At 40.3% G+C, this 10,590-nt stretch overlaps 1 protein-coding gene across 2 annotated transcripts in view; it reads right to left on the bottom strand.

The window, feature by feature from the left end:
• Nucleotides 1-10,590, bottom strand: part of SULF2 (sulfatase 2) — a 62,658-nt gene that overhangs the window by 8,182 nt on the left and 43,886 nt on the right. For both annotated transcript variants that reach the window (XM_009702316.1, XM_009702317.1), the window contains exons 10-12: nt 9,152-9,359; nt 2,847-3,090; nt 882-978 (exon numbers count right to left, since the gene is read on the bottom strand). In XM_009702316.1, the coding sequence (XP_009700618.1) occupies nt 882-978; nt 2,847-3,090; nt 9,152-9,359 (549 nt within the window). The remainder of the gene's footprint in view (nt 1-881; nt 979-2,846; nt 3,091-9,151; nt 9,360-10,590) is intronic.

Genomic DNA, 10,590 nt, shown 5'->3' with positions numbered 1-10,590 from the left:
GTGGGGTGAATAAAAAAAAAATTAGAGGAGGTGATATTGAAATTGCCCTTTTTAAATCCTAGCAGAGCTAGTAAGTTTTTCAGTATCTATCTCCCTTGCTACGTGTCAATCTGTACCATAAAAGGGGGCCAACAAGTTCTTACACAGGACTTTGCTGTGAATACACGTAACTTGGGAAGAGATTACAGGAGGTCCTTTCTTTATGCTTCTCTTTGGCATTTGTTCCACTGTTATCTGGTCCTTAGAAGACTGCCTCTTTCATAGACAACAGGTGTGAAGGGTTTGAGCTCATATTCATCAATATTAGTGACAAAAATGTCAGATGAAGTTTTACAGGCAAATTTTATAGGGCAAATTATCTCCAGGTTCTTCATATACACAAGCCTAAGAAAAACCAATTCAATTCCAAAGTGCAACGGTTAATTAAAACACAAGCCAGCAAAACAAGTACTTCTAGAAGCACTGAAACTAATGAAGCTCACTTTTCCTTGGGCTTATATTTGACAGTTGAAGGCCTCTTTTTGAGAGGGACATTGGGGAGCAGGGCTAGTAAGACGTGAAAAAGATCCAGATGAAATTTTTCGCAGGATGGGCACACTTATAAGTCTCTCATTTATCTTGTAAGGCTTATGATGTTTCCCAGCTGTCCCTTCAGTTGCAGTTCTCTCCTTCACTCAGCATCTTGTCTTCACAAACTTGTAATAACTTAATTATCTCTGAAATATTGATTCTGATATCAGCCAGCAAGCTCAAAAGCTTCCAGAGACGGACAAAGACACCCAGAGGCGGACAGACACAAAGACAGTCAGCATGATCCTATCAGCCCACAGAAGACCATGCTAAAAACACTCACTGAAAATGCATGACTGAATGTCACTGACCTCGTGGTCAATATGAAGTTTATGGTCCTTCCAAGCTTGCAGTGACCTGTACAGATCTGTGTCACACTGAACGGTATCATTCTCCAGGATATAGCACCTTGGCATGGAAATGCAAACACTGTTTATTATAGTGGATACACACATACAGAGCAATGCAAACAGCTGCTTTTAATAACAAAACACCAGGACAGATGAAAAGCCAGATTGGAAAGAATTAAATAAATGACATGCAGAATTAAATAATAATAATAATAAAAAAATAAACCACCACAAAAAAAACAGCCAATGTTCATTCAAGACAGTAAGAGTGTGCTATGAGCCAGGAAAGAAGTTTGGGGTTGAGTTGCCATGGACATTTTTTTAAAAATAGAAAAATTCAAGGAGAATATTCCTATCAAGCAGAACCTGTTGACTGCTTAATTTCTATATGTAAATTGTGCTGCACAGAGTTCTTGCTTATTCATTAGGCTGTCTACATAAATAATCTCTACTAACTAGCAAGCACTGAAAGCATTACTCAGAAGCAATTTCCCAATACATAATTAAGTGATACAGGAGTAGGGGCAAGGATAAAGTACTACTATATAACATGTATTACTACAACATAAAGGAAAAAAAAAAAAAAGAAACAAAGAAATTTTGCTGGTTTTCTACAAAAGGGAAAATTTTTGAAAGATAACTCCCTGACTTCAAAGGCAAGATACCCTCTGACAATTTTAAGTGTTTATGTTTCACTAACTTCTAATGCAATCCAGGTTTTAAAATTCTTTCAAAAAACAAACACTTGACAGATTTACCGGGGAAGTTTATTAGGGGTCAACAAATACCAAGTAGCCATTTTTGAATGCTTGTTTAAATTAAAGCTGAGTATTTTCAATACTCTTTTATTTTCTTTAAACCACCTCATGCATGTTGTCCCACTGCCTTCTTTTCTGCAACTGTTCCTGGGCACTCCTCATGAATTATGCACAACTTTCCTGACAGTTCCTTGTATGGATTTGGGATTCACCCAGTTAAGCAGTAAAAATCAATTTAACTTGTTCCAGAAGAAAAGCACAAATAGTGATTTATGGGTCCTGAACATTCATGAGCGCTGGGGCAAGAGAGCACAATTCTCTGATGTCAACCTAGCTATGTCTCCTCGTATTAGTGAGTCTCTAACCCTGTAAAGAGAAGTCAAATGGAAACCACAGATTTCAACAGCAGCTAACTGGCTCATGCATGTTTACATGAGCTAGTCATTAAGCAATTTAATGCATGTAATCAATAACAATTGGTGGATTTCCTGATAATTCACAAGCGGAAATGGTGACTAAACTAATTAAGTACAGTTGAAGGTACATCATCAGTCCCTAGTCTTGCACACTGAGGAGAAGACTTTTAGCTATTAGAGGGCCTAGACAATTCCCCCACCTCTCTCCCAATATGTTCCATTTCCCAATGCTCCCAAGTCCATCCAACTTCATCCGTAATATAGATTTTTCTTTCCTAGCACTGGCTACAGAAAGCTCTGAGAGGCTGCTTCCTCCCTTAGGACTGATCTGGTGTTTGAAATACAAAGCAACCAATGTCATCAATCTAGGTCATACTCCAGTCAGAGCCTTTGGTCTTCAGACAGGCCAGGTTACCCACTGCACACTGAGACTTCCATGGGTAAGGCCTTTCCTGGTTGCAAACAGTTTTGCCTGTCCTCACTGGAAATGCACTGATCAGTGATTACTGTCTCCAAAGCGCAGAAGACCTAAAAGCACTGCTGTAGTTCTTCAGTAGCTTCTTGCCCCTCTGTATGTGACAAAACTAAAACAAAACTGAAAGCTGTCGTACAGACGAGAATATGAATTTTAGTGAGGCTGGACTAGGTATCCAAAAGGGACACAATATGCTGATCTCAAGTTAACGCACCTGTTTATGTAATGCAGCCACTTAAGCAGCAAAAGCTTTTAGAAATATACCATGTGTACCCACCTATGCGTCACTTTTATTAGGTTTGGGGCTGTATACTCTGCAATGCCACCAGTACCACTGTATTCCCCCATGTCTTTATCTTCCTCCTCACGAAGAATAGCCCTCTGCATCTTGTGCCGCTTGGTGATGTTTCTTGGTAAGACAGGTTGGTATCCGTCCTCTAAACCCAAATTATAAACGGCTCCATCCAGCTCAACAGATACAGAACGGATCGAGCGATTCCGGACATAGTTTGGTTTGTATTCTGCATGGAAAAGGAAACGAAAGGATTAAGAGGGGGAGAAACAGCATCTTACAATTTGGTCTCTTTGTGATTCTTGGGAGAAAAAACCCAGCCCATACTGCAACATTTGGAATTAACTGTATAACAAATGGTGTTTGTTGCAGCTGTCTTCTGAGCTGCTGCTTCATTATGTTTTGCACGGATAGATGGATACCTTAGGGCATGAGAGAGAGCAGATATAATGCAAATGCAGAAGGATGGCAGAGGGGAAGAAAATGTACTTGTCCAGTACCACTTTGAGAGCACACAGCTCATTGAAAGAGACCCCCCCGAGTCACTAGATGGCAGCAAGACCTTAAAAACCAGCCTAGTTCTCTATTGTTGTCTACTGTCCGCCGCACAACGCTCCACTGCCAGGGTTCCCGCAACACTTCCTTGAAGTTGTCCCAGGTAATCCCAGTGTTCGACCTGAGCTTCTTCTCAAGTCTATGCTCATTCTTCAGGGTAAATTGCTTGATTGTTTTGGGAGGGATTAATATCTGAATCTTTACTTTTATCCACATCTAATTCTTTTCTTTACAATTGTTTTCCTGATGTGCAGACCAGCCAGTGAGTTTCTAAACAAAGCACCACCCGCCAGTGCTATGCATTCCCTCAGACTTTGCTTCTGCATTTGCAGCCAAAGGCAAAATTTTGCTACAAATTGCCACTACGCAGCATGAGATTCTCACTGATCTTTTCACCATTACTACTTCCCAAAGTACTCTGTCCCAGCCCAAATCATCAGAGCTCCTCTTCTGTTTGGTCTGGAATGGCACAAATATATCTTAGTTATGGGGTCTAAATCCGTATCTAAACTTCCCCACTGTACGATGGGGTCCATCTCTGACCCTATTTCCTGCTCACTGCTAACGACTGCTGAGAGTCACTCATTAAACTAAGCATAATCATCTCATTCCTTGAGAAAAAAGTACAACCTAAATACCACGGCCTCTCTTCTCCTCCCTGCCCACTGCCTGAGTCTTTGCTCTGTATATGAGGCTTGGAGTCATCCAAGACATTACTGGAAACAATCGAGTCCCTTGGCTCCTCTGGTCACCTCTCCTTTACACAGAGCTGAAACACACAGCACATGACATGAGATGGGACTTCCTTCTGCAATCTATAAGGGGAAAACCCAACCAATGTGCCAAATGAGAAGACCAACCTTTCTTACAGTCCCAAGCTCCACAGAAAAGCCAGCAAAACAAGCGCGCGTGTGTGCGTAAAGAATGGGAGGCAGAACAACGAAAATTGACAAAAGAAATATTCATGTCAACTGGCATGCTTTGGCATTAACGCAGAGTGACTTTTTTCATTAATTCCAAATGGATTGCAAGGTTTCAAAAGCCATTTTGCAGACTGTGGGAAGAGAAATAAACATCTCCTCCCACCTGAAACTGGTCCAAGCACTATATTCTTGTCAGCGCCACGCACAGAAAGTAGAATACCAGCTGGATTGTATGGCTTTGCACATTTTCCACCTGTGGTTCAAAGTTTATTGCTGTTATTACGCCAGGTGAGTCACTGCTGAAGGGGGGGGAACACAACAAACCCCAAAAGACTGGCCTTATTTCAGGCACCCATTCAGGAAATGTTTAACTAAACGAGAAGGAAACTCCCATCTTTTCAGAAGTAGGAGGAAGTTCCAAAAAGCTACACCCTGACAATTATATTCAAAGTATAAACTCCCATTTCTTTAATTGTTCCCTCATTTCATCTTGTTAAGCTCAGCCAGCTAACAATTTACCTTCCTTCCAAGTCTAATATGCCAATCCAGCATGTTGGACCTCAGCAAACAGCCGCAGGGAACTGTTGTCTACACACGTCCCTGAAGAACTAGAAGCCAGGAGTTACTCCTCCCTTGCAGCCAAACTAACCTAGCCTTATAACGAACAAATTAGTCTGGAGTGAGACAGCTCATAAAGGACTTGTTGTATTGCTTCATCGCAACGTGCCATCCACAGTGCTGACTCAGTGCTGTGATTAGTACCAAATGCCACTATTTTCAAAGGAAATGGTTAAAATATTTAATAAGATCAATATTCATCTGTGCCGTGCTCTCCCACCTGCAAAGTGCACTGCAGCCATAAATACCAATGCCTAATTACCTATTAGTCGATCCTCCCCCAGGTTTAAGTTTTACTGTCCAATTCGTTTACCTGTGTACACAATCCACAAACAAAGTAGATAAAAGGCTGTTAAATATTTGGCTCAAAACACCTATACTCCCTTTTTCAAGTTATTAAAGTTTGGCTTTGGTAAGGCCTATGAGTCCCAGTGCCTCTCTTACTCTGGTCTTACAGAAGCCAGCTGTCTTACAGATGATACTGCTAAAAAGTTGCATCCTCAGAACCGAGTCGGAAATGGAGTCCGGAGAAATGTCGGCCTAAGAGAGCTAACTACGTTTCAGTGCCTCATCCAGCTCTGTCTTCTTGGACCACCTGACAAGCAAGCTTGTCTTTGTTGGAGCCTGAAAGGAAGTATGCTGCTCTGGTCCAGATTTCCCCAGATAGTCTAGAGACTCTCACACACCTGATTTTTTACAACTGTTTTTTGGTAGCATCTCAGGTTTCAACACTGTCTAGTGAAAGCATGAGCTGCAGTATATGAAATTATTATTCAACTGAATAAAGCAAGGCAATGCTGTGTTATAAAACCAAACTTCATATCTGACATAAACATGACCAGCCTTTGGGTTTATATTTAACTCTCCTCACACCCTCATCACTCAAGCCTTATTACTTATGTTGCAGCCACCAAATTAATAATTTAACACCGAGATCATTTGGAAATGATAGTTCTCTCTGGGATAACCGAGAAGACTGTGACCAAGTATAACTACTGTATGGCAGGATTCTGCATCTACATGTGCCACGAGGAAAATATCCACCAACAGTCCCAGGAATTCCTGCTTGACATTTCCCAGTAATGTCTACATATTTTCCAGAGTTTTGTAGAGAAGAAGCATTTTTTTCTACAACACCACAGTAAAATTTGGCACTTCGAAGTCAAATTTTTGAAAATATCTCAAGTGTCTTGAAATACAGATAAAGTTTTAGAGGTATTTTTTCTTGGGCATTATGTACCTAGGTCTTTCTAGAAATCTTATTTTGAATCTGTGCCGCTAGATATTTCAAAGAGGAAAAAAACCAACCCAACCCCAAAAACTTTCTTATATCCAGTTTCTCACAACTGCCATTAAAAATTACACTTCAAATGCATTATCTTTAAAGTAACTGATATTCAGGTTTGGGGTTGGGGTTTTTTTAATAACAAAGAAGGTAATTTTGCCCCAGCATTGAGACTACCTCAAAAGAAAAATGAATGACATGAAAATTGGAATAAAAATGCACTAGCCCCTTTGTACACACTTCTGTTTGTTGTTTACAAATCTGTGTGGCCTATCATAATTTCTCTACATGAGCTTAATAACTCCTTTAATCACATGCACTTGTTCATTGCAGGAGGAGGAGATCAAATCCACAGCAAGAAAAACATAACAGACCACAACACAGCCAAAGATTTTAAGAGCTCACTCTTACTTTAAACTTTCTTCCTACTGCAAAGCTTTATTTCATCTTTCTTATAAAAATGAAAATACGCTAAGGAAAATGAAGAGGAAATAGAAACACAAACATTCCTGACATCCAAACCCAGATGTACCAAATATCAACGCTTATGTGTTTCTAGCATGTCGAAGCTTTGCAGGTGAGTTGTGTATTTGTACATGGCCCAAATGGCATGTACATGACATGACCCTATTTTGCAACTGAATTTACTCAATTTAGGAAACATCGCTGCCTGCTAAATGCACTGATGCACCTGACAATAGGTCTAGACCATGCCTACATTAGAAAGTAATTATTTTATCAAAACATTTGGTGCTCTAGCCTCTCTATCAGCAATTTAGTCTGGTCTTTTAAACCACATGTGCTCACTACACAGGACTGGTTTTAATCTTTCTGGAAGAGCAATCCTCTTAGCCCCATCCGGGTTTGCAACACACTCGAAACACCCTAGAAGCAGGGCGTCCAATTTAGTTTTCTGCAAATGGCTGTAGATTAGAATCCATCAAAATTTCTCTCTGCAAATCCATCTCTATTGTGTATGATAGAAGGGAGCGATCAGGGTGTTTCCTTCAGAACTACACTATTGCTGTGAACTAAAGCATTAATGTGGATGTGACCCTAGTCCAGTTTGACACTTCTATTTTCTATTTAGCTATTGTTCAATCTGACGAATAGCATTTACTGGCATTCAAGTAGGGCCGCAGTATGATCCCATGCACTCATCACATTCTGAAGAACAGACTCCAAAGATGCCCTCAGAAGGCTGCAACCCAGCACAGACTGCACTTTATCCCGAATCTCATGAAACAGGTCGTAAAAATCCAAATATACATCATGAGTATTCAATCTCACTCTCTTACCATTCACAATCCAGTGAGCCATTTCTAGGTAAGGTCTTTATAAAAACCTTGGTACGTTACCTTGACTTGTATTGCTTTGTGCTCATTTGCATTCAATGTGTGATTTAGTAGATAAGTGTATGTAAAAGAATACCCAACACCAAATTGAAGAGTCTACGTCAATTTGTCCAAGCTAACGTCTTCCACTGTATGGCACACCCTGGATGTGGGCAGAGGCAGAAGCAAAGCATCTGTGGAGTCAATTATTTTTCTCAAGACACAAGCAATGGGAACATGATTGTCAAGATCCTATCTTACGCTCCTAAAGTTTGTGCCTTATGAGGTAAGTGAGCTGAAGAGTATAGTATAAACTCTGCCTCTTCTGAGCAGAACGTAGGGATAAAACCACCATTCTGATTCCTCTGCTAGACGGAGCAACCTTCACTTTTTTTACCTCAACCTCCTTCATACATAAAGGTAATTATACACTTAACCACCTCCTCTGGATGTTGTGAAAATTAGTTAATGTTTAGGAAGCACCACACCGATGAAAAGTACTTAAGTAAGTGTTAAGTATTATCAGATGGCATTATGTTGCCCTCACTTAAATTGTTTCCCTCTTCTCATTTAAGAGTCTTCAATCTACTCCTGTTATTTGACTCCCCATGACTGAACCTTCTTCTCTGTGACTTCAAAAAAAAAAAGTTAATTGAACGGCAAGTTCTAGTGTTATTTAAAGATTATCTGCTGTGCCACATATTTAAACAGCAAGTATAGTTGAGTAATTTCATCCTAGAACCAATAATTATTTTTCAACTAAAAATTAGCTTAGTAGGTACTAATCAGCTTGCAAGGCAAATATAATGGGAGAAAATCAATTTAAACTCTCTGTTTGAAGCTTGTGCCAGGTCATTATACAGAAAGACTAATCTGCTAAATAATTAAGGCTCTGTATTTGTGGAGTGAGACGAAAGAAACATTACAAGTGAATAGTAATTTTGTGCTGCCATTTGCCTCTTTAATCTATAATTAGACTATGTACTTCAAATATAGATGTTAGTCTGACTAAGGTTTAACACAGAGCCAGTGAAATAGGCTTTCTGAAAAAGCACCTGATCTGTGCCAAGGAAATTAGAAACAGAGTCATCCCCTTCGGACGTGATCTCTGGTTAAAAGTCAGCCGTGTCTCTGCTGACTGAGCACAAGGAAAGGATGTTAGAAGCAAGCAGCTTCTGTAACAAAGCACATGCATCCTTATTAAAAATAAATTACTGCAGTAACGGCTCCAAGCATTGCAGTACCTACTGAAAACTGGAGTACTTGCTGTAAAACACTGTTCATGTTTCATGGCCTATGTAACAATGTGCTACTTGCCACTTCAGTGTGTGTACTGCATTTCCCAGTTTTGAAAGCTGTAAATATAGGACCCTATTTTGGATCACAACACTCTTCCTACAGAGAGAGATATTTTCAAATCTGATTGTTCAATATGAGGCACACTGTTTCATAGATGCACAGTAAATATGCTGATAGAATTCAATACCCATGAAAATAGAACAACTACGTGTGCTAGCAAACAAACTCGTAACAGTTGTCTAAGGCAGAGACAGAAGATAGAGTGGGTTCGCTTACTTTTCTTGGCGAAGAGTTTCTTTCTCCGTCCAACATGGCTCAGCTTGTATTCGTTCTCTTCACAATTGCAGTCTTCACTATTCCTGTTGTAATACTTTGGCAAAATGTTGGAGGTGCCTTTGCTGTTGCCTGAAGCTGCCAAGTTCGCCATTCCCTTGCACTTGTGTAGCTTGAGCTTTCCACTGGCATCTTCCACACATTGCCATTTCTGGAAGAAAAATTTGGGTGTTAAAACTCTGTTCCAACTGTGCTTTGTCTAATGGCCAGCTCCAGCGATCTATCAGAGATCCCTTGTTGTAGTAAGCTGGGCCTCATCTATCACCTATTACAAAACAGAATTTTTGTAATCTTCCATTTTCAGACAAATCACAAACTCTTTGGAACAATCTTGCTTTTGTTTCTGATTTTGTTTCTTGGAGGCAGAACAATGGGAATTTCTTAACAAAATCAATACTACAGCTAAAACCATGGAGGTCACAAGTGACAACCTTCAGAAGCATAACTGTGGCATAAACCAAGGCCATTCAAGCCTTATCTGCAGGTTTGAAAAGAATCCTTGCCTACCAGCAAGTATTTGTCAGGCTGGCAGGAATCTACGCCACTATTATGCCATTAAAACAGCACCAAGCTCCAGGCCTACATATAATCTCAGGCTCATCCCATACTCTACAAGAATGGAAAAAAACTTTCTGGAGAAGTATCCTTCTCTTTCCTAGTTCAAGTGCCTGATGGTGGAATGATTTTATCCAGGTTGTGGATTCCTTACAGTAAAGATCTGGTCTAAGCTGGTTATCTAGACTCATTCTACAGTCAAAGAAGAGGAACAGTCACTTCCAGGGTATAATTCACTTCACCCTAAGGTGGCCATATAAAAGAGATAAGAAAAAGGATTGCCCTGCAGAAGTGCCTGTTTCTCTTCACTGACCTTTAAAAGGGTCGGTATGACTGGATCAGCTATGGAAGTCTGTAGTTAGACAAGTTTATCTCCATCTTCAGTGTTTCTCTTGATAGCTTTTCCCATTCAACACCCTTGGGCTTGACTAGCAATGGTGAGCTGCACTGGATGCCTGTGAAGTGAGAATCTCCTCCCTCTTCCACTCAAACTAGAGAAAATCTCGTCTGTAATCTCCAATTCCTTCTGTTACTCAAAACCTGAAGTAGCTTGCTTATAGCTCCCTTTGTACTGCTGTCAGAGCTGTGCTAAGGGCAAGGGAGTTTAGCCACCTTCAATCTGGCACAGAAGGTTTACCCACTTCCCAGATACATGACAAAATAATTTCACCTACTCCTTTATTTACCAAACACACTACTAGCTACAGAGCTAGGCTTTGAGATACATAAAAAAACCTCACAAGTAGCAGTTGCTACTGCTTTAAATAGAGACTCTCGGAATCACTTCAGCTTTTTGCTGAGTCTTCAGAGGCGTTCCTCTCTTTCCC

Source organism: Cariama cristata, unplaced genomic scaffold (assembly GCF_000690535.1).
Source record: "Cariama cristata isolate BGI_N322 unplaced genomic scaffold, ASM69053v1 scaffold686, whole genome shotgun sequence".
NCBI lineage: Eukaryota > Metazoa > Chordata > Aves > Cariamiformes > Cariamidae > Cariama > Cariama cristata.
This window is presented reverse-complemented; position numbering and strand designations above follow the sequence as displayed.